General features: G+C 38.8%; 1 protein-coding gene across 1 annotated transcript in view; it reads right to left on the bottom strand.

Moving 5' to 3' along the window:
• Positions 1 to 2159: 2159 nt before the first annotated feature.
• LOC114460776 (NLR family CARD domain-containing protein 3-like) overlaps positions 2160 to 25672 on the bottom strand; it is a 71443-nt gene continuing 47930 nt past the window's right edge. Inside the window, exons 3-11 of the mRNA XM_028442667.1 lie at positions 19704 to 19778; positions 19401 to 19511; positions 11930 to 11984; positions 11481 to 11688; positions 9448 to 11281; positions 9197 to 9370; positions 8957 to 9109; positions 2911 to 2957; positions 2160 to 2788 (exon numbers count right to left, since the gene is read on the bottom strand). Of these exons, the coding sequence (XP_028298468.1) occupies positions 2262 to 2788; positions 2911 to 2957; positions 8957 to 9109; positions 9197 to 9370; positions 9448 to 11281; positions 11481 to 11688; positions 11930 to 11984; positions 19401 to 19511; positions 19704 to 19756 (3162 nt within the window). The 5' untranslated portion in view covers positions 19757 to 19778 and the 3' untranslated portion in view covers positions 2160 to 2261. The remainder of the gene's footprint in view (positions 2789 to 2910; positions 2958 to 8956; positions 9110 to 9196; positions 9371 to 9447; positions 11282 to 11480; positions 11689 to 11929; positions 11985 to 19400; positions 19512 to 19703; positions 19779 to 25672) is intronic.

Below are 25672 nucleotides of genomic sequence, written 5' to 3'. Positions count from 1 at the left end.
GTCTGTCATTCTGTGCGTGTGTGTCTGTGTAGCTGTGTGTCTGTGTCTGTCATTCTGTGTGTGTCTGTCTGTGTTGCTGTCGGTCTGTCTGCCTGTCTGCATGTCTGTTTGTCTGTCGGTGTGTCTGTCTGCGTGTCTGTTTGTCTGTCGGTGTGTCTGTCAATGTGTGTGTGTGTTTGTCTGTCTGTCTGTCTGTCTGTCTGTCTGTCTGTCTGTCTGTCTGTCTGTCTGTCTGTCTAAGTGTCTGTCTGTCTGTAGGTGTGTGTGTGGGTGTCTGTCTGTCTGTCTGTGTAGCTGTGTTTGTCTGTCTGTGTGTCTGTCTGTGTGTCTGTCTGTCTGTCTGTAGGTGTGTGTGTGTGTGTGTCTGTCTGTCTGTGTAGCTGTGTTTGTCTGTCTGTCCGTCTGTTTGCCTGCCTGTGTGTATGTCTGTCTGTCTGTGTGTCTGAATGTCTGTAGGTGTGTGTGTGTGTCTGTCTGTCTGTGTAGCTGTGTTTGTCTGTCTGTCCGTCTGTTTGCCTGCCTGTGTGTATGTCTGTCTGTCTGTGTGTCTGAATGTCTGTAGGTGTGTGTGTGTGTGTGTGTGTGTGTGTGTGTGTGTGTGTGTGTGTGTGTGTGTGTGTGTGTGTGTTTGTCTGCGTGTCTGCCTACCTGTGTGTCTGTCTGTGTGTCTGTTTGTCTAAGAGTCTGTCTGTCTGTCTGTGTGTCTGTTTGTCTAAGAGTCTGTCTGTCAGTGTGTGTCTGTCTGTCTGTGTGCCTGACTGTCTGTAGGCGTGTGTGTGATTGTCTGCGTGTCTGTCTGTGTAGCTGTGTCCGTCTGTCTGTCGGTGTGTCTGTGTAGGTGTGTCTGTCTGTTTGTGTCTGTCTGTCTGTCTATGTGTGTGTTAGTGTCTGTGTGTCTGTCTGTCTGTGTAGCTGTGTCTGTCTGTCTGTAGGTATGTCTGTCTGTAGGTGTGTGTGTGTGTCTGTCTGTCTGTGTAGCTGTGTTTGTCTGTCTGTCCGTCTGTTTGCCTGCCTGTGTGTATGTCTGCCTGTCTGTGTGTCTGAATGTCTGTAGGTGTGTGTGTGTGTGTGTGTTTGTCTGCGTGTCTGCCTACCTGTGTGTCTGTCTGTCTGTCTGTCTGACTGTCTGTCTGTCTGTTTGTCTAAGAGTCTGTCTGTCTGTCTGTCTGTGTGCCTGACTGTCTGTAGGTGTGTGTGTGATTGTCTGCGTGTCTTTCTGTGTAGCTGTGTCTGTCTGTTTGTGTCTGTCTGTCTGTCTATGTGTGTGTTAGTGTGTGTTTGTCTGTCTGTCTGTCTGTCTGTCTGTGTGTCTGTCTGTCTGTCTGTCTATGTTTCTGCCTGCCTGTCTGTGCGTGTGTGTCTGTGTAGCTGTGTGTCTGTGTCTGTCATTCTGTGTGTTTGTCTGTCTGTCTATGTGTCTGCCTGTCTGCGTGTCTGTTTGCCTGTCGGTGTGTATGTCAGTCTGTCTGACTGTCTGTCTGTCTGTTTGTCTAAGAGTCTGTCTGTCTGTCTGTCTGTGTGCCTGACTGTCTGTAGGTGTGTGTGTGATTGTCTGCGTGTCTTTCTGTGTAGCTGTGTCTGTCTGTTTGTGTCTGTCTGTCTGTCTATGTGTGTGTTAGTGTGTGTTTGTCTGTCTGTCTGTCTGTCTGTCTGCGTGTCTGTCTGTCTGTCTGTCTATGTTTCTGCCTGCCTGTCTGTGCGTGTGTGTCTGTGTAGCTGTGTGTCTGTGTCTGTCATTCTGTGTGTTTGTCTGTCTGTCTATGTGTCTGTTTGCCTGTCGGTGTGTATGTCAGTCTGTGTAGCTGTGTCTGTCTGTCTGTCTATGTGTGTGTGTTTGTCTGTCTGTCTGTGTGTCTGTCTCTTTGTCTTAGTGTCTGCCTGTCTGTGTAGCTGTCTGTCTGTCTGTGTGTGTGTGTGTGTGTGTGTGTGTGTGTGTGTTTGTCTGCCTGTCTGTCTGTCTGTTTGTGTGTCTGTCTGTCTGTCAGTCTATGTGTCTGTCTCTCTGTGTGTCTGTCTAAGTGTCTGTCTGTCTGTCTGTCAGTGTAGCTGTGTGTGTCTGTCTGTCTGTCTTTCTGTATGTGTGTTTGTCTGCCTGTCTGTCTGTGTAACTGTGTGTGTCTGTTTGTCAGTCTGTCCGTCTGCCTGTTTGTCTGTCAGTGTGTCTGTCTGCCTGTCTGTCTCTTTGTCTTAGTGTCTGTCTGTCTGTGTAGCTGTGTCTGTCTGTTTGTCTGTCTGTCTTTCTAAGTGTCTGTCTGTCTGTCTCACAGAGACACTGAGGAACCAATGGAACCAAACCAAAACCCAAACCCAGGATACAGAGTGTCAGTAATGGAGGTACAGACGGTGTGGATGAGTGTCAGAGAGTCAGAGGAGACTTCATAGAAGGACAGACGTCCATCAGGACAGTCCACATACACTCCTACTCTACCAGAGGAACCACAGGGACAGGAGGTACGTGTGACTATGTTATTGTGTCTGATGATGTAAAAACCACTGTTACATTCCAGACTCCAGGACTGATTATTAAATCCAAACCAACAATCATTACTGTTTCCTTTTCTACTGATTCCTCTGTAACTCACTGCTATAGAAACATTTCCATTCCACTCCACCTCCCAGTAACAGCGACCAGTCAGACCAGTACTACACAGAACCTGATCGATATCAAATCTGTCCTGATGATGAGGATAAAGCTCCTCCTTCGTCACATATGTCACCATCCTGTTGTTGTCAGACAGTCTGAGGTTTCTGTTGATGGAGTTTGTGTCGAGGTGAATGTGACAAAAATCTGATGAGACACAAAGAAACAACAGTTGATCATGTGATGCTTCATTCTCTCTGTATCACTGACATGTTCATTCACTCAGAGCTTCATGAGGACACTTTGAATGAACACACACACACACTTACACTTCCTCACACCAGCTTTGATCCTCTGCTCTCCTCCATGGTCCGCCCTGCAGGAGCAAACACAGGCAGTGATTTACACACCTAAAGAGTCCAAAGTGCTGCTCAGAAACCTGATGCCATCTCCATCAAGCTCTCCATGTTTCTACTGGTTTGTCTTCAACAGCTTCACCTTCTTCATCTCCTTCAAAGTGTTCCTCTCTTCATCCTCACTGATTGGTTCCACCTCCTCTGATCTTAACTATACACTATTATATATATGTATATTTACACTATTTGGTCCTTTGCAGTTTAAATAAGTTTGGTAGTCGTACATATTTTTATTCTTTTATAGTTTTTGAATGTGGATAATATCACACACTAAATCATAATTCTCCCTTTAGAAATACATTTGTCTTATGAATTCTAATACATTACAATGATAAATAAATGAATAAACAAACCTATTGATTGACTGTATATGGTGATTATTTCAAAAACATAATAAAAAGGAAAATTAAACATAAGACATCAATACATATTCACAGGAGTATAATTTACTAACCTCTCAACACTTCTCTTTAATAAATAATAACAATAATCTTGATAAAATATATTTATGACTTTGTATCTAAAACTTCAACATTCACAACATTCACATAAATGTACATATATACACACACTAACACATATAATTACACACCCATATATAACTGATAAATAGAGATTGATAAAATACATATACACCCATACATATATATCTACACATAAACACACACATGAAAAAAAAATAAAATAAAAAGAAACATAGATTTGAACATTAGCTGAACAACTTTACACAAATAATTAACACTAGAAATAATAATTATAAAATACTTTAGTTTAAATATATTTTACTACTTTATCTTTTACAACTAAAATAGACTAAAAATGAATTAAATGAATAAATGAAGACTGAGACACAAATAAATATAAAAATGAATGAATTAAATAAAGAAATAAGTAAACAAATACTTAAATAAGTCAATAAATAAATAAATAAGTTGATCTCCAAAGGCACCAAATATGACAACACAAAATACTTTTGTTATAATGACAATTTACCAAAAACCTTTTGGGTAATAATAAAATAAAATAAAAAATCAGGACAACTTTGTTTTTTGAAAAGGAAACACTCTGAAAACACTCTGCTGCTGGGAAAAGACTAAACTAAAGTGTTCTAATCATTCCCTCCTGATAAAACAAGTAAAGACTGAAGGACACGTCACAGAAAAAAATAATGCTGATGCTGCTAAAATATGTTGGTGTATGTTAACATGAAACACATCAGTTTAAAATCATTAAATCAAAACTATATGTTCAATCCTATAAGGTTTTATAGATAACGCTAATAATTCTGTCATTTGTCTCATGTTTCATTAAAAAATGAAGACATTAATGAAATAAGATAAAATACTAATTATTGAAGAAACTAAAAAACTTAAATTGTAATATCAAATTAGGAAAATAAACTAAAATACATTTTGGTTGAGAAACTTTTTAATAAAAGTTCAGCCTTTGTTTCAAAGTTAGATTTGAAATGTTTCACATAAAAACATCTCCTCCATAAACCAGTAATTATTTTATTTTTAAACCTAAAATATATAAAGACTAAGAAAAAAATATGAACCACAACAATATTTATGTTTTAGTTTGATTTTGAATATTTCATTTAAAATCACTAATGTCCTAAAAAGTCACAACTTTCACATTATTACATTATTTAATAATAATAAACATAGAAACAAAACACACATCAAACAAATGTTTTTCTGATCTTAAATCAGAAATGTCCAAATCAACATATATTAAATTAAAACAGCTTTAATAGATAAACCAGAAATGAATTTCTCCTCTTTTTGACATGAATGAAATGAATGATTATGAAACTATATCTTGTGTGAACTGCAGTGAACTGGTAGAAAGAACATTAGATAACACACAACACAACTTGTTCACAACTGATACAGAAAGAATATAAAAATAACATTGTTTGACCTAGAAAATAAACACTTACACAACAGAATAATTACAACATATAAACATTGATTAAATAATATATTATGGAAAAAACACACACACACACACACACACACACACACACACACACACACACACACACACACACACACACACAGATATATATGTATGTGTGGGTGAATGAATAAGGATGATGTCATGCTGTATGTATGGTAGAAACGTGTTGTGAGTGTGAGTGTGCCAGTGGGCGTGTCATAGAGTGATTGATTGATGGATGATGACACTTTATGTATAACTGAGAGAAACGTGTTGTAAGTGAAAAATGTACCAGGGCGTGTCTTTGAGTGAGTGATCATGTGATAGAAGGATAGCTGTTTGCACACATATATACCTACACACATACATACACACATACATACACATATACACACATATATACATACACACATACAGTACATACACAATGTAACACTCCCCAACACTTTACAGTTGTAGCTTGAATAAAAGTCATATTTTTAGTTAAAAAGGTAAATGAACTAATGATCTTAATAACAGACATGGATAACATTGTTTCATATATTGAGGAATCATATATACTGTATTGACCCTGGCCCAGAATGCAGAACAGTGGCTGATCACCTGAGGTTATAAAAACAACTTCACCACCTAAAACGTCTAATCAAAGGTGGGGGGGGCTGAACTGTACATGGTACGTGGTCTATAGATTTAACTAGGACTCTTTAGAGAGATAATAAAGACATAAATACAATCACAAATCTGTTCCCTTGTAATCTATATAAATATTAGTAGAGGCATAAATTAACATAACACCTGGTTACATTTCTGTTTTGTTCTAATTACTGTTTTATTCTAATGATTTGATTTACTTTTCAGTTCTTTGGGTTATTTTCTTACTTTTTTATTCACTTCTTTAATAATCTCTGTCAGTTTGAATATTATGTTACAACTGTGTAAAATATTGTCATTTTCCTCTCTTTATGTTCTAAAAATCTCACAACTAAAACCCTTATGTGTATTTATATCCTCAGATAGATAAATACATATGTAGACATGGATAGAATTAGATAGAAATTATAACTTGAAATATTCAAACAATCATAATCAACCTTTGAAATGTATATAAATGTTGTAGTTTTTTGTTCACAGGATACAGACATCACCAGCTGAGAACAGAAACCATTGGATAAGTATTTGATTTAGTCTCTTTTTAATTATGATTTATTCATTTTTAATAAATATAATTTGTTACAAGAAAGGGCAATGATAAAATACTTTAAATATAAATTAAAATAATCTGAAACAAATCACCTGCTCAGTTAGGAAATAGAACAGCTGATAGAATAACACTAATTAACTAATATGGATTCATATAATTGTAATTTAAATGAGTAAACAAAATCACTGTGTTTAAATTGATTTTTATTTAACAAAAGTTTCTATATTATATTGATAGATTATTTCTACACAGTTTATATTAGAGGGTGATCACGTGTTTTTGTCGTTGGTGTTTCAAAAGCTTCCATATAAATTTGATAAAGATTGATAGTAATTTCTGAAAGTCATTTCCTGATTGGTCGCTGTGGGCAGGCAGGACCGTGAATGTATTTTTCCTCACTAAGAAATAAGAATCAATCAATCAATCAGTTAAGGTTCCTGCTGTGGGTTTTCACATTCACATGGAAAGAGAAGTGATATTAAAATAAAATACACACACACTACATAGCAATCATAGACTCACCTCACTATGTGGTTGTATGTAATAAAGACATTATAAAATCTGTATTGAATAATTCTTACAACACCTTTTGTAATCATGTGATGTTTTATAAGATTGATTTTGATGATCATGTATTCAGTTATTGTTTGTACAGATAAAAAGTGGCTAATTTCAAGTTTACTATGTATATTCAATTTAAACACAAATCATGTTTGTATTCTGTTCTGTTCTACTTATAACTTTTTTCTTTTATTAAAACATAGTCTAACAGTAAATCCAAATAAATGTAATAAAGTTAAATAAAAGTTTTTGTCCCACTCTAACAATGGTAAACAAAATAGGAATATAACTTGAAATAAAATAATGTTAAAATAAATTAACGAGCTTACATTAAGTAACCTGATATTATAATTTCTAAAAAAAAAAAAAAATAACATTAATATAACATAATAAAACATAGTCTGAATTAAATATTTTGTCATATTCATAATTTTATATAGTCACACTGTTAAACAGTGTGAAGAGAGGAAATGTTAGAATGGATTATTATTCATGGTTTCTTTTTATGTGTAATACTATAATTATATATCTTTATACTCAATAAATCTATTCATAAAATATATTCAGATCAACTTGTTAGCTGTCATTTTCAGAACAAGGACAAACAGTTTCAGAACATCTGATTTCAACTTAATCTAAATCTAAAAATAACACAACCATGTACGTAAACAAAGAGACAAATCAGATATAAACAAGACAATCAGATTAACACTAAAATGTCAGTTTGACCCAAAATGCACAAAGTCTAAATCATTAACAAATAAGAATAATTATATTTTAAAATTAAACTTAATACATGTTAAACAACTCATGTTCTATATACCTAAATAAATCAAATAAACAGACACCATAGACCCTTAAATGATCAATAATAATAAATAAATAAATACATCTTAAACATAATTTGTATTGCTTTAAATCACCAGTAAATGACATCTTTAACTAATTACAAGGAGCTGATCATTTGATTTCTAAATATATAAAAACACTGATAAATCTATGTTTGGGGTCCAGGGAGTGAGCAGACCCTGAGGACCACAGCTGTGTTTTAGATGAGTGTCTGTTCTTCTATTGACTTGTTATGACTTGTTGATTCATTTTCTGTTCATCTCTAATAAATTGATTGATTGATTCAGCAAAACCTCTGACTATGTCTCTCTGTATGAAATCTCAGGTACTGAACACCAGAGTTAGCTCGAAAACTCAAACAATTGTTAAACAATGATATTTGTAACATAAGTCTACAGTTTGAAATAAATTTAAAATGTTTTAAAAACATACATATTTCTGTTTTAATAACTGTATGAGTGGGTCAAGTTAAACATTGAATTATTTTATTTTATATTATGCATTGTTGGAATGTCAGTGCTAAATAAATAAATTCATATTTTAAAGGCAGGGTAAGTGATACCCTTACCCCCCTCCCCTCTGTGCTCTGTCTCACTCACATGCATTTGCACTGCTGCTGCAGAAGTGGATCTAAGCTCATTGTTTGTATTGTGTAGAAACTACGTCGTCTCATTCAGCAGTAAGTAAACACTAAACTTTATCATTATATACTGTATGTTAAAAAACGTGACAAAAAACTCTGTTTTAAGTCTGTCACCAATGATGCACTATGAGTGTGGGCTCGTGAACGCGAGGGGTGGAGAACGAGCAGGGAGACAGAAAGACGTGATTGGTTTATAAATTAAAAAAAAACTTCCTTTTTCATTGGTCAAAGTTTTTACAGATTTACAGCTGCTACACATGATGGATTTTCTTTGTTCCTTTTTCAGAGCACATAAACCTTAATTTCCCCTAACCAACCTTTAATTGATTGATTATTTGAAACATTGGTAATAATTTATACAATTAAAATGTTTTAATTTTAGTGGTTAGTAACATCCAGAGCTGGAAATGTTTATTTTGGTTTTGGACCAGTCATTTACATTTCAGTTCATCTCTAATTTTTTGACTTGATAACTTGTGTCAGAGTATTAATTAAAATATAATTTCATACGATATATTTATATTTCTGTATGAACACAATCATCACTGATTGGTTCCACCTCCTCTAATCTTCTCCATCAGCCTCTCCTCACTCCTCACTACCTTCTTATCTCTGTCCTTCATCCCTCTAACCTGTCCCAGTCCTCCTCCTTTAGTGTCCCACCTCTCACATCTTCATCACATTCCTCTGATACAGCTCTCTGTCACACATGTGATGGGGATTGATGTGAACATGTGATGAGCTGCTGTGATGTGTCTCACCTCAGAGTGTTCAGTGTCTGAGAGAGCAGCTTCACTGCTGAGTCTCCTGGATGGTTGTAGCTCAGGTCCAGCTCTCTCACACTGGAGGAGTTGGAGCTCAAAGCTGCTGCCAGAGAAGCCCCGCCCACCTCTGTGATGACACAACCTGACAGACTGGAATCAGAAAAACATCCACAACTCAGGAAACAAGTGAGGAGACGAGGAACAGGACAATATTGATGGAACATGTGATCCACTGACCTGAGAGAGTCCAGTTTACAGTGAGGACTCTTCAGTCCTTCACACAGCAGCTTCACTCCTGAATCCTGCAGATCATTGTTACTCAGGTCCAGATGTTTCACACTGGAGGGCTGAGAGCTGAGGACTGAGGACAGAGCTGCACAGCTTCTCTCTGAGAGACCACAGGAACTCAACCTGATGAAGAATCAGAAAAACCTTACAGATGTTTGTCTGTGAGATAATTAAAGACATGTTCTTCTAAAGTCACATACTCAACTTTCTTGGAGGCTTTGATCACTGGGAGCAGCTTCAGAAAAGCGTCCTCTGAAGGAGAGAATCTCTTCAGGTCAAAGACATCCAGATGTTCTTGTGATGACAGTAAGATGAAGACCAGAGCTGACCACTGCGCAGGAGACAGTTCCTCTGTGGAGAGATTTCCTGATCTCATGGACTGTTGGATCTGTTCCAGCAGAGAGTGATCATTCACTTCATTCAGACAGTGGAACAGGTTGATGCTTCTCTCTGTTGACAAACCCTCACTCAGCTTCTCCTTGATGTATTCAACTGTTCTCTGATTGGTCTGTGAGTGACTTCCTGTCTGTGTCAGCAGGCCTTGTAGGAGCCTCTGATTGGTCGGCAGTGAAAGACCCAGCAGGAAGCGGAGGAACAAGTCCAAGTGTCCATTTGGACTCCGTAAGGCCTCGTCCACTGCACTCTGGTGGAGAAGGTTTAAGTCAGGCTGACCTCCACTATGGAGAAGGTTCCGAATTGGTTTTTGAAATAAAAGCATCCATGATTTATTCTGTGGTTGATGTTCCAGCAGGTTGACTTTAGAGCTGATGAAGGTCTGATGGACATGAAGAGCAGCCAGAAACTCCTGAAGGCTCAGGTGGATGAAGGTGAACACCTTGTCCTGGTACAGGCTGCTCTCCTCTCTGAAGACCTGTGTGAACACTCCTGAGCACACTGAGGCTGTTCTGAGGTCCATGCCACACTCTGTCAGGTCACTTTCATAGAAGATCAGCTTTCCTTTCTGCAGCTGCTCAAAAGCCAGTTTTCCCAGAGACTCCATCATCTTCCTGCTCTGTGGCCTCCAGTGTGGATCTGTGGCAGCTCCTCCATCAAACTTCACCATCTTGACTTTGTTCTGAAGGACCACATAGTGGCTGTAGATCTGAGTCAGAGTCCTGGGCAGCTCTCCCTCCTTTCTGCTCTTCAACACGTCCTCCAGAACTGTAGCAGTGATCCAGCAGAAGAGCGGGATGTGGCACATGATGTGGAGGCTACGACACGTCCTGATGTGGGAAATGATCCTTCTGACCTGCTCTTTATCTGTGGATCTCCTCCCGAAGTACTCGTCCTTCTGAGGGTCCGTAAACCCTCTGACCTCTGTCACCATGTCCACAAATTCAGGAGGGATCTGATTGGCTGCTGCAGGCCTTGTGGTTATCCAGAGGCGGGCTGATGGAAGCAGTTCTCCTCTGATGAGGTTTACCAGCAGAACCTCCACTGAGGTGGACTCTGAGACATCAGTCAGGGTCTGAGTGCTGAGAAAGTCCAAAGGGAGCCGACACTCATCCAGACCATCCAAGATGAACAAAACCAGGAAGTCCTGGAAGCTGCAGATTCCTGCTTCTTTGCTTCCAGAGAAGAAGTGATCAACAAGTCCCACCAAGCTGAAGCTCCTCTCCCTCAGCACGTTCAGCTCTCTGAAGGTCAGTGGGAATGTGTAGTGGACCTCCTGCTGGGCTTTGTCTTCAGCCCAGTCCACAGTGAACTTGTGTGTTAAGAGTGTTTTCCCAATGCCAGCCACGCCCTTTGTCATCACTGTCCTGATTGGTCGAGGTCTTCCAGGAGGGGCTTTAAAGAGTTCTTCTAGTGTGATGGCTCTTTCTGCTGTGTCTGATCTCCTGGATGATGTTTCTATCTGTATGACCTCGTGTTCCTGGTTGACCTCTCCACCCCCTCCCTCTGTGATGTAGAGCTCTGTGAAGATCTCCTTCAGGAGGGTTGGACTTCCTGCTTTAGCCACGCCCTCAGACACACACTGGAATTTCTTCTTCAACTTGGACTTCAGCTCACGTTGGTATCGATGAGCCTTTGTTCCTGAATGAAGACAAACTTAATGTTAGAGTGGAGAAGTCAGAGCAGGTTTGAACATTGGAGATCAAAGTGTGTGATGTTCTCAGTCTGGATGGTTCCTCAGATTAAATGTGACTGATTGAATCATGCTTTGAAAAAGAAAAGCTAGCTTTGTGTCTTTCATGTGATGTTCCTCACAGTGAAGATGTTCACATGCTCTTACTGCTCTGCAGACGCTCAGCCAGCTCCTCCTGCTTCATCCTCTTCAGGAAATACAGTGTGATCTTCAGAAAGGCCTCCCTGCTCCTCCTCTGCTCCTCATCTTCACCCTCCATCTGACTCTCTGAGCACTTTGGATCATCTCCATCCACAATCTTCTGCATGTGTTTGAGTTCAGCCTTAACAAAGCTGATGATGTTGTCCTCCAGCAGCTGGAACACAAACACATTAAAGGTGATGAGTGAAGGTCTGCTCCAATCATCTGTGTGTGTGTGTGTGTGTGTGTGTGTGTGTGTGTGTGTGTGTGTGTGTGTGTGTGTGTGTGTGTGTGTGTGTTGTGTGTTGTGTGTGTGTGTGTGTGTGTGTGTGTGTGTGTGTGTGTGTGTGTGTGTGTGTGTACAGTGGTTTTATCACAGGCTGACACAGGTTTAGTGTCTTTGTAGACGTACACACCATAAAGATGGAGTCAGGCTCAGCTCCAGATGAACTATCCACACCCTCCAAGCTGCTGTGGAGAAGACACAGACACTCAGACATGCTAAGGAGCAGCTGGAGGAAAGCACAGGAAGCTCTGCTAACATCATGTGAACATCAGTAACAGTGGGTGATGTCCTGCAGAGCCACAGTGCAGTGAGTGTGGAGCAGCCTTTGGAGCTCAGCTCACATGTGGAACATCTCAGCATGTTTCCACTGAACAGGAGAACAAGTCTGTTGGACTGAGGCTTTATTTGGCTTCAATCCTTCATAAATCTGAAAATCACACACTGTCTAAGACTCATCTACACACTGGAGACCATTCCTACAAAGCCTTTTCTCTTTCACCTTCCACTGTTTGCTGAGATTTACATCAACACCACTTCAAATAACATAGTCCATCAAAAGTGCTTAGTCATGTTCACCACTCACTCCACCAGATAGGGCAGCCGGGTGGGGGGTTTTTGATTGGGGGTGCTTACTACTCTCAATAGGCCACTTTTCACCCTGGCTTTTTAACACACCACACTAAATAGGGCAAACATAAAAAACATTACATATATCTATATATACTGTATATATATAAAAAAAACTCTTCCTCACCCTCCGCGGGCGCGGTCTCTCTTTTTTTTTTCCTCCAAGCTCGGGTCCTCTACCAGAGGCCTGGGATCTTGAGGGTTCTGCGCAGTATCTTTGCTGTTCCGAGAACTGCACTTTTCTGGACCGAGATGTCTGATGTATTTCCTGGGATCTGCTGGAGCCACTCCTCCAGTTTGGGAGTCACTGCCCGAGTGCCCCAATGACCACGGGCACCACTGATGCCTTCACCCTCCAGGTTTTCTCCAACTCTTCTCTGAGCCCCTGGTATTTCTCTAGTTTCTTGTGTTCCTTTTTCCTGATGTTGAAGTCGCTTGGTATTGCTATGTCGACCACAACAGCTTTCCTCTGCTCTTTGTCCACCACCACCATACATGTGTGTGTGTGTATATATATATATATATATATATACAAAAATAATAAATAAACATGAAAACACCATACAGATACAAAACTAACTAATTAACACGGGCTCCTGCGGTGAGGCCGGTCCAGGTCAACCAATTTCTTCCAAAGCTCGCAGTCCCGTGCCAGCAGATCTGCATCTTCCACGGCAAGTTCGTGTTGTCTGCTATGATGTTGACCCATCGTGTGCGGGGCTTGCCTTGTGGCCGTCTCCAACCTGCTGCCCTTGGGTCAAACTGAAGAATGGCTTGCGTCGGATGGTCAGGAGGTAGGTGGAGGACATGGCCAAACCAGCGGGTACGTTGTTGCGCAGCCAAGCAAGATGCTCTAGGCTGACACTTTTGGGCTCTTAGCACTTCGTTGGTGCCACCTGATGTTTTCGATGGTTCTGAGAGCCCTGCTTTCAAAACCATCTAGTATTGTTCAAAGGCCACGTCTCTGAGCCATAGAGGATGAGTCCTGCCAAGTTGTAAATTCGGAGCTTCATTTTGTGTGAGATGGAGCAATGCTGCCAGAGTGGTTTCCAGAGAGACCGCAGAGCTGAAGCTGCCAGGGCTCTTCTGTGAGTAATTTCTGGTTTTAGGTCCCCATTGTCTGTAACTGTGGAGCCAAGATATACAAGGCTCTTGACAGGCTTAACAATATTGTTGCCAAGCTGAAGAGGGGGTGGATCTGGTCCATCACCGACATGCATAAACTTGGTCTTTGTCCAGCTCACTTGAAGGACAAGCTTCTCTGCCTCTTCACTGTATATGCTCAGGGCATCTCTTAACTGGCTGTAGGATGTGCTCAGTGTGGCACATCTTGATGAGGTAATATTTGCCCACTCTTCTTTACTAAACCGCTCCAAATGTGACAGATAGCAAGGGCATCTTCTGTGTACAGCCGTCTTCAGATCACCCCACATTCATTTGTTGATGTGGCTGTGTGCTTAGGGTTATTGTTGTGTTGAAAGATAACGTTCCTCTTCATCTTCAGCTTTCTAACAGAAGCCTGAAGGTTTTGTACCAACACTGCCTGGTATTTGAAACTGTTCATAATTCCCTCCACCCTGACTAAGGCCCCAGTTCCAGCTAAAGAAAAACTGCCGCAAAGCATGATGCTGCCACCACCATGCTTCACTGTAAGCATGGTGTTCTTTTGGTGATGAGCAGTGTTGTTTTTGCACCAAATACACCTTTTGAACTTATGGCCAAAAGTGTTCAGCCTTGGTTTCATCGGACCAAAACACATTTTCCCCCATGCATTTGGGAGACTTCAAAGGTGTTTTTGCAAAATGAAGCCGGGCTTGGATGTTTATCTTGGTAAGATAAGGATTCTGTCTTGCCACCCTACCCCATAGCCCAGACATATGAAGAAGACCGAAGATTGTTGTCACATGTACTACACAGCCAGTACTTGCCAGAAATTCCTGTAACTGTTGTGCCATGTTTTCTCCACTTGATGATGACTGTCTTCACTGTGTTCCATGTTATTTTTAATTCATTTGGAATTATTTTGTACCCTTCACCTGACTGATATCTTTGAACAATGAGATCCCACTGATGCTTTGGAAGCTCTCTGTGGACCATGGCTTGTGCTGGAAGATGTGGCTACAAAAATGTGAGGAAAAGCTACTAGAACATCTGAACTTTATTTGGGGTTAATCAAAGGCACTTTAAATGGTGCAGGTGTGTGCTGACTCCATGTTAACATGAGTTTGAATGTGATTGGTTAAATCTGAACACAGCCCCGTCCCCAGTTACAGACCCCTTTCCAAAAAATTTGAATGTCATGGAAAAGTTGTTTAATTTCCATAATTTTAATGAAAAAGTTAAACTTTCATAGATTAGATTCGGGGCCCACAATTTAAATGATTTCAAGTATTTATTTGTTTATTTTTACATAATTTGAGTCAGGAAACAACAGAACATAGCACCCCAAATCATGACTGACTGTGGATATTTCACACTGGACCTCAAGCTTGGGTTCTGTTCCTCACCCGTCTTTCTCCAAACCCTTGGAACTTGATTACTGAATGAAAGGCACACTTTACTTTCATCAGAAAAGAGGACCATGAACCACTAGCCAACAGTCCAGTCCTTCTTTTCCTCTTTTTTTCTGCAAAAACTGAGAAGTAAATGGCGATTTCTTCACAGTATTCTAAATTTTTCAAATTCTGTTTTTGTGGGTTTTATGAGCTGGAAGCCCAAATTATGTAAAAATAAACGAATAAATACTTGAAATTGTTTAGACTGTGGGTCCTGAATTTATAATCTATGAAAGTTTAACTTTTTGAATAAAATTATGGAAATTAAACAACTTTTCCATGATATTCTAATTTTTTGGAAAGGGTCTGTATAAGATGGTGTGCAGACTTTTGCAACCTCATTCTTTCAAATTTTTTTTATTTTTACTTCATCTCCCTGAAATGTTTCAGTATGTTTTTCAATTGCATTGTGCAGGTTCTAGGTCACATTAAAGGTGGAAAATACTGTGAAATTATTTATTTATATTGTCTCTCCTCCGCTTACTCTCCATAATCGTTTTGAAGCCCTCTCATACGAAAATAGAGACAAACTCAGTCCAACTGAGCGACTGAAACAACCACCAGGAAAACGCCTCCACCACTATTGGGACTGAATTCTCATGAGTCCAAATCCTCCAAAGCCCGTCTAAAACTTCTCATAGCAGCAGTACAGAGACACTCTGGTTCCACGTACAGCCATCGACAAACACCGCTCTACTCAATGCATCAATGCTGGCCGACCCCGACGACGGAGGCTCCCCATCAACCAGCCGTAACCCGCTTAGCATCAGAGGCTCCTGGTCAGTGTAACAGGTTCACACACATTCCTAGTCACTCATTATTGGTGATTCAACAACTAGGAACATTGGATTATTTAATGACATCACACACTGTATTCCAGGTGCTACAGTTCACACTATCTGAGACAAACTTAACCAAATGTTACCCACGCTGCCAGCAACTGTTACTAAAATAGTGTTACACGTAGGAACAAACAACGACGTGAATGGATGTGAATCATGAGTGAGTTTAACCTTCCTTCACCAAAGAACAAACAGTACATGGATTGATGTCGTATGTGTTTGTCTGTTCTGTCTTTGATGGAATATATATTTTTTATTATTATTATTATTATTATTATTATTATTATTATTATTATTATTATTATTATTATTATTATTATTATTATTATTAAATGTCTGACTGCCGTAAGGAGCCGAGGCAACGATTTATCAAGTGAACGTGATGCCATCATCAACTACAGCCGTTATAATGAAGATCTCTGTCATCATCCATACCTGTCAAGTTTTGAATTTGAAAGGGAAATTTTCTGGCGCCCATTACGAGTCGTCCCACCCGCTCAACCAAGCAGTATCCCTTATAATTTAAGATAGGTGTACAATAAATCTAAAATACCCACTTGTCGACCACTTACTAAATACAATTATATGATTAGAATCTGGTAGGTTGACCTTTATTAACAATGAAATACTGTGAACATTCCTACTAGGACTGGACGATATGGACTAAAACTCATATATCATTATATGTTCTCAAAATGGTGAAATATGATATAAATCTTGATAATTTTATCAAATAAAGTCTGACCAGAAAAACAATTCTGGGTTAAATTTGCTGATGCTAAATGCTACACAGGGACATTTATAAACAAACAGCTGATCAATATGTGACACTCATTAATCATCTAACTGAGCTTTACATGTTGTTCTGAGAAGTAAAAGCAGCGACTGCTAAAACTAGTAATTTGATACATAATAACCTATGATATATATATATATATATATATATGAAATATTATAGTTTTCTATATCGCCAAAATAGAAAACTCAATACATCTTGAATCTCGATATATCGTCCAGCCCTAATTCCTAAATTATAAAACAGTCTAAATAAAAACATAAATGTGTATATGCAGCACGTGTTTATTTAATATACTTACAGTTTATATATAAATCAACACATTGCATATTTATTATTAATTTCACGTTGCTTGTCTTTAAGTCAGACATTAACATTTTATTTTCATTAGATATTTTATTAGAATTTCTCATACTCACTCATGTGGTTCTCTGGTATTCACTAATGACTTATTAGACACATTTATTACAGACTTTACATTCTTCAACACTTTATACAGCAGTGTATAATTGTGGAGCTTGTGAATGGCTGATTTTTGATGGTGACTTCCGCGGTGGTAAACGTTAAAATCTCAGTTATTAATCTAACAGAACGTGTAACTGTGTCCCATCCTGATGGTCTTTAGGAAGATAAACTCTGTGTCACATTTCACAACATATTTACACCAGTTCTTTGTTTTTTTTGCCGGAACGTCTTCATTCATTCATCTCTTTTCTGAGTTCCACCAAGCCAGGCCATTTCAGGTGGCAGTTCTCACGAGGCTAGTGACGGCGTTCAGTTTAGTAAAGCATCTTTTATTTATTACATTAAAATACGGGAAATTTACGGGAAAATACTAATACGGGAAGATGGCGGGAAAGAGGGGTACAATATGGGAGTTTCCCGGCCAAAACGAGATACTTGACAGGTATGGTCATCAACTAGTATCAGTAGAGACACTTTGTAACTGATCAGCTTTATTGATCGCTTTGTTAAGACAAATAAAGTTGTATAGCTGCATGTACCGAGTGTCCATTTCCCCTGTTCTTCTTCTTCTTCTGATTTTTTTAGTGGTAGTTTCCTCTTCCTCTTCTTCTGCATTGTTGGAGGTAATTTGGTTATAAATGCATTTTATTAATAAATGATATGTTATAAGTTATATTATATGTTATATGACATAGGTATATATATACACACTACACTATATATATATATATATATATATATATATATATATATATATATATATATATATATATATATATATATATATATATATATATATATATATATATATATATATATATACAGTACATGCCTTCAATTGGAGGGTCAGTCACTTGGTACCAGCGACAACTGCTGGATTCAAGCGGTATTGCAGGAGTTACAAGTTAAAAGTTGGCTATTCTCCAAGTATTTTCCAAAAGTCACATGTACAGAGACAGCCAATAGAATGTCTGATGACACACGCATGTGATTACAGACACACAGAATGGATTACACACAGACAACTATGTTTATAAATCCTAATTCTACACACTTTTGTATTACACACACACACAAATAGTTTTGTTACAATAATGGCCTCATACAGTAAATGGACTTGATTTATATAGCGCTTTATAACCACACTGAAACAGTCTCAAAGCGCTTTACATATCAGCTCATTCACCCAATCACTCTCACGTTCACACACCAGTGGGACAGGACTGCCATGCAAGGCGCTAGTCGACCACTGGGAGCAACTTAGGGTTCAGTGTCTTGCCCAATGACACTTCGACACATAGTCAAGTACTGGGATCGAACCCCCAACCTCTCGATCAGAAGACGACCCACTACCACCTGAGCCACGGTCGCCCACAGTGAAACTACAGATAAAACACAGAGTCTGTGAGTGTTTATCTATGTTAAACCTCATGTGTTTTGTTTTTTCTAATTAATAAAAGTTATTAATATAATAATATAGTACATGGTGAGAGTAAATGGTGTAACAGGTTATAAACACAGCGTTGACAGGACAAGCTGAAAAGAACACTTAGAATGTGCTGACATGGCTTATTGTCAACTATTGGAGGATTTGGAGAGCTGTGCTCTCTGCAGGAGAACGTCTAAAGATGGAGCTGATCTGTGGCTCCTCCCCCAAAATACAGTAACTGATTAATGCTGTGATTGTAAATGTTGGAGCGACAGACAACGTGCACTAAAGCCATCCCAGTGCACATCCAGCTGCTGTCTGAGCCTCCATTGGTGAGTGTTACAATGATTAGAAATGATTGATCAACCTCTGATGATTTATTACAACATCTCTATGGGTCATAGAGGGATACGGTTATGTACTGAGTCGTTGTTCAGGATGTTTGTTTGTTAGTTGATTCTTGATTTCATTTAAAGCTTTGGTCAGAATCCACTGGAAAAAGTCTGTTCACACATTCTGAACCTCCTATCATCTTCAAATAAAGTCTATTATTTTTTCAGTGATAAACATTGAATGAGGTCAAATTGACCCTAAGAATAATAGGAGGGTTAAAGAGATTGCTGCAACCATATATGGTCAATTGGAGGCGTGTCTTATGTAAATGAGCCTGAACATGTGCTAGCTTTAGAACAGGTGGGATGAATCAACACTGCTGTGTGTACGACTACTGTCCACACGCTTCATAAATACTGATTCTTTTTGTACTGGTGCACATTCTACATTTCATTGATCTGAACGTATTTAGAACCAGTTCTATGAACGGATCAATAAATGAGGCCCCTGGACCATCAGGAAGACAACCAGCAACCTTCTTTATGTGGACTCACTGTGGGTCAGTAGATGGACCTCCTTTGAAGTTAATGTTTCTGCTCATGGACCGGTCACTTCTAAAGGACACACAGCTGGGTCCAGGTCCAGTTGTGAGCTGCTTCCTGGTCCTTGAACACACACACACACACACACACACACACACACACACACACAAACACACACACACACACACACACACACACACACACACACACACACACACACACACACACACACACACACACACACACACACACACACACACAGAGTGTAACACTGATGTACAGAGGTGTGAGTGCTGAGCTCTGACATGGTCTCACCTCTGATCTTCAGTCTGGATCTCATGTTGTTCCTTCACCGTGTCCTGGTCCATCTCCACGTCACGAGATGATGAGCTGAAAATATGAGTGTGAGACAGACAGCGCTACCTGAGTATCATGGTAAAGAGTGAAAACACACATTAGAGAAGATAAAAGATGTCAAAGCTCTGAGTTTCACAACAGATATCTGGAACTCTGAAGTTTAACAGCACACTGACTGGATGAGAGTTAGTGCTACACACTGTGATGCTAACGCTAAATGCTACACACTGTGATGCTAATGCTGCGCAAATTATTACCAAGTAACGTTTTCTAGCTCGCTATAAAAACGTGAACTGGTACATATCACGGTCAAAATAAATGCCAACAACACCAAATCTGAGATCCTTAGTTGGCATGTGACTGTGGGGGTATGCACCAAATGTGAATAATTTAGGCCACTAGGGGGCACTGCAAATATGGAATATTTATATCTCTTAAAATGCCAATTTTAACCAAATTTGATAAGTATGATCTTGGGTCCTTCCTGATGCCATATCTCAAAGTTATTCGTGATTGGACAAAGTGGGCGTGGCTTATTACATCAAAACATATAAATATCATTTATTTCAGCTGAATTATTATTTTGAGGGCAGTGAAGTTTACACGGTAGATATAGAAGACCACAAAGACCACCCATACCAAAAATTGCGCCACTCGGTGGGGGGGGCTCTGTGGCTCTGGGTTAGTCTACTCCTGCTAGGTGTTGAAACTATCATTGATCCCCCTTACTTTTATTTATGATGTATTTTAATTTAATTAAATTATTTAATTGATTAATGTATTTTTACTTAATTCTCTTTTCTTTCTCTCATTTTTCCTCTCTTCTCTCAATCTATTGTGCATATATATATATATATATGTCTGAATTCAAAGCAATTTAAACATAAATACATAAAGTTTATCTTCTTGAAGCATAAATGTTTAAGGGATAAAATTGTATATATGTGTGTATATACATGTGTATGTGTGGAGTGTTGAATGTATAGTTGATCACATAAATTGTATGATTATATAGATAAATACCAATTAATTTTGTGTATATACTTTATATATGTATATTTATAGTGTAAATAGGTGTATATTATAAGAAGATGATATGTATAGTACTAGATATTACATGTGGTAGGACCATATAATTATACACTTCCTCCTACTCCTTTTAGAACATGTACAGGCTTCACCAGCAGGATTTTTATACCATTTGTTCCCTTTGATTTGTTTGATGTATTTTATTTATTATTATTATTATTATTTTCATTATCATTCCTTTCCCCAGGGGCATCGGACTGAGGTGGCAAAGGGTCCAGGGCAAGGGGTGGCGGGCCCTCAGAAGTCTGCTTATTCTTATTATATATATATATATATATATATATATATATATATATATATATATATATATATATATATATATATATATATATATATATATATATGTATTTGAAACATTTTTAGATTATTTAAATGTGAATAAAAAGGGCCCTGTGTGAAAATAAGATGGTTATTAATCACAGTCTGGAAAACCAGGACAAAAAGTCAAAGAACGGGAGAGAAGGTGAAATGAGGGAAAACAACTGTTTATTCAGTTCTTCAGAGATTTAAAACACTCACATCTTTTTTAGACAATATATTATTTAATTTGAAATTAACTACGTGCACTCACACATATTTAAATGCTGGAACATTCCTTTTGCACGTCAAATCTTAAATGAAAATAACGTTATTTAAAAAATGTATATATATTGTAGAAAACATTTTGCTACCACCGCCCCTTAAATTGTAGCAAAAGTATGTCACAAACACAATATTCAATAAACCATTAAATATAATAAAACAGATTTATAAAATACAAGCAATGGATATGGAGTCATTAGGTTATTGCATTTCTTTTCAACCTTGGGATCAGGACACCATGTCTGGTCAGCCTGGAATTAAAATGGGGTTTAAATGTCTAGTATTTGGTAAAAAAATAAATAAATACACACAACAAATATCAAAAAACAGTTTTCTATACGTAAACTTTCTCAAATATTTAAATCTAGTTAAAAAAGATACAGTATCTAAATATCTAATCCTGGCTACTCTGTATCTAACTTTAACACACTTTAATAAACATGATCAAAAACTAATTCTAAAAAAAATGTCTCTGGGGTCGCTGGACATTTGTGATATTAAAATGGTTAGGGTGTTATACACAGAAAGGCCTGTGTGTGTGTGTGTTGCGCGTGCGTGTGTGTAGGTCTGTGTGTGTGGAGCGAATATCTCCCCAACGCGGTGCGAGTTCGACCTGAAACTTTGTCAAGCATTGCTCTACTATGCTCACTGACTGATCACATGACCAAACACCTGTCACAAAGGTTTATAATTATCAATCAGAGCTTCAGCATAAAAGGACAACAGGTGAGTGTTTCTGTTTTGGACCAATGGATGCTAATATTGAAAACAGAGGCGGAGCCAGAGAAGTGAGAGGAAGAGGAGGAGGAAGAGGAAAGCAAAGGACTGTAATCTCTGATGAGATCTGAAACACTTTGGTTGATCATGTGATCAATCATGGTGTTACAATGAGGGAAGTCCCCACATTGTTCACACCCTCAACTTTGAATGTAAAAAAAAAAAACATTCTCTACGCTGGAAAATATGGAAATAATAATGAGAACGAGTTCCAAACAATTTAAGTTCTGTACAAATTAACATGATTTTGCCAAATTAAATTATTTTTATGATTCCACATTTGTTAATGCAATCCAAGTATGATCTATACTATGAGCTAGTGTCTATATAGACAAGAGAAAGGTCATCCTACAGGGTCATATCTCATCACCATATATGGAATCACCTTGCTCTAGAAATAGATGAGAAAAAGACAACCTATCAATCAGTGAAACAGGGAGCTTGTTGTTTGACCCCCAAGTTTAAATATATCTCAGTGGTACACTGACTCAAAAATGAAGGCCTCTAAGCTCTTTGCTGTGATGTATAAGAAACAGTTCATCTTTGTTCAAAAGAGTATAAACCTTTTAATATCAAGATGTTAAATACTTTGATATACTTCAAGAGAGTTAGCTGTTAGCAGCTAGCAGAGCATTAGCTGTTAGCAGCTTGCAGAGGGTTAGCTGTTAGCAGCTAGCACTAAACAGAAAGAGATAAAATAAATAACTTCACAAAAAAACATTGATTGCATGGCAACAGTGGCCTATTAATTTATTTCATTGTAGTTTAACGTCATTTTAAGATAACTGTGTATTTTATTGCAAATGTATAGAGTGATGTCACAGTTTGTGTTTTATACAATTAGGATTAGCTTGATGTTGATGTGTTCATTACTGATATTTTATTATTCAATGTTAAATCTGGAATCTGGTTTTGGATGTTTTCACAAAATATGAATGTCAATAGTAAAACATTTTAGTATTAATAATAATAATACTTGATGAGCTAAATTATCACTAGAGCCACTTTAAATGTTTCTATTTAGTATCAAAGTTACAGTTTGTACTAAAGTCTTCAAACTGCAGCTGTTTAAGTTCAATTATTGTTGTTTTTATTGTGGTTAGTTTAGTTGTTTTTTGAGCCTGTCTAACCCCCAATTTCCACTGGATGCGGCTTCACTACGTTACGTCACCGCCACGTCACCAGAGCTGATAGGTTTCCATTTAGTCTATGTGTTAATTTCCACCAGGTCCACTGCGGTGCGTGTCTTCTCCTTCCCAGATGCGGTAGTCCGGTGCCCTCCACCAGATATACTGTACGCAGGACTTCTATTTCTGGCGGACACCGGAGCACGACGCATCAATCAGCACAGAGCAAATGAAGCTAAACAGGAAATTAAGCACGTACTCCGCAATAAAATATCAGGTTACTTTTCAAAATAAAACAATTCAGATTATATTTAAAGTAAATACATCACCAAAACGTCATAATGTGTAAAAACAAATTCACATCCACTATATTGGTTCTTCTCATACTGTAACTCACTGTAAACTGCAGCAACTTTGTTTTAGTTCATGTTTTACTGGTGCAGATTTATCTCTTCTCTGTTGGTTGTTGATAAAAAATGTGTCTATGACAAATCCAGAGTCCAACCTTCTTGTTCTCCTTTATAGGAACACTGACCTGTTTATCTGTTTATTGTTGCGTTTATAACACATACATTTAACTGTGTTCTCGTGCGATTATATAAATATCATGAGAACTGCTCTGTCTCGTGACGTCACAGTCGTTCAACCGGAGAGCACTGTGGCGCACTCAAAACGCAACCGGTGTGAACTACCGGATGGCGGACAGCGGTGAAACACCGGATTGGTGCCGTGGCACAGTGTGAGAAACCGTGTCTCACCCACTGTCACATGCTGGGACTCTAACACACCCATTACTTCACTGGATAAAATATGTAGAAGCAGTCCAACCTGAAGCTGCTCCCACACACACACACACAGACACACACACACACAGACACACACACACACACACACGCACACACACACACACACACACACACACACACAGACACACACACACACACACACATACACACACTACGGGGGGTGTATCCATTCTAAATTAATGCGTATCAGTCTAACACAAGTGTACCTGCCTAACTAATCTAAAATTACCTAATCTAAGTAGTTAGGTGTAGAGGCAGGTATGGCGTGAGTGAAGCTATGGCGATCAGGTCACCTTTACTATGTAGAACCGTCTACGTGACATGTAAACACAGAAAAACATATTAGGCGCTTACGCCTGCAGGCGAACACGCGTGCACGTCAGTAAGTGTGTGTGTGTGTTAAGTGTTGTATCCTGTCCAATCACAGCAACGATCTGACTTTGTTTACATCTGCCAGCCCCGCACTTCCGGCCGGCGGGGCGGAGGTCTCGCGATGCTTCACCGCGAGAGTTGGAAGGTCGTGCCTCTGCCTGCTGCTCCTGTCTTCTCTTCCTTTGAGTACTCCGCCTCACTGCTACCTGGACCTTCTCCTACAGCTGTTGCCACCATCTACCGCCCACCAAAACCTAACAAGGAGTTTTTAAATGATTTTTCTCTCCTACTGACACATTTTTCATCCATATCTCAAAACATAATCCTCCTTGGTGACTTTAATATCCATATGGACAATAACATTAATGCTCTCTCCAAAGACTTCTCATCCTGTTTAAATAGTTTTGGTTTACAACAACACATCCACTTCCCTACTCACTGTAAAGGTCACATCCTGGATATAGTCTGCTGCTCTGGTCTCACTCCCACTGACTGTAAACCCCATTCACTCCCATACTCTGACCATACGCTCATCACATTCAACATAAACCTCTCTCTCTCCAAACTCATTCTCCCCCGAACCATTTCCTTCCGTAAAATCAAAAACATAAACATACACACCTTTTCCTCAGACATTAATAATTTCCCCATCATCAATCCCATTAGTCCACCTGACGACCTGGTTTCCCACTACAACCATAATCTCCATAACCTTCTGGAAATTCACGCTCCACTCAAAACTCGACCTGTCTCCTTCACCCGCTCAGCACCCTGGTTCACCCCCGCCCTCCGTCTGCTCAAATCTCAAGGTCGACAACTCGAACGGCTTTGTAACAAAACTAGACTCTCCATACACAAACAAATGTACAATAACCACATCATACAATACAAAGATCATCTCTCCTCTGCTAAATCCGTCTACTACTCTGGTCTAATTCACTCCAATCAACATAACTCTAAAACTCTCTTCTCTCTCCTCACCAATATTACAAAACCCCCCGACTCTCTCCCCCACCACATGCAATCTGCTGACTTCTGCAACTCACTCAATCAATCAATCAATCAATCAATCTTTATTTGTATAGCGCCAAATCATAACCAATGGTATCTCAAGGCACTTTACAGTAGAGCAGTCTTAAGGACGGACTCTTCATTTTATGGATACACACATATG

The sequence above is a fragment of the Gouania willdenowi genome, unplaced genomic scaffold (genome assembly GCF_900634775.1).
Source record: "Gouania willdenowi unplaced genomic scaffold, fGouWil2.1 scaffold_63_arrow_ctg1, whole genome shotgun sequence".
In the NCBI taxonomy this organism is placed as follows: domain Eukaryota; kingdom Metazoa; phylum Chordata; class Actinopteri; order Blenniiformes; family Gobiesocidae; genus Gouania; species Gouania willdenowi.
This window is presented reverse-complemented; position numbering and strand designations above follow the sequence as displayed.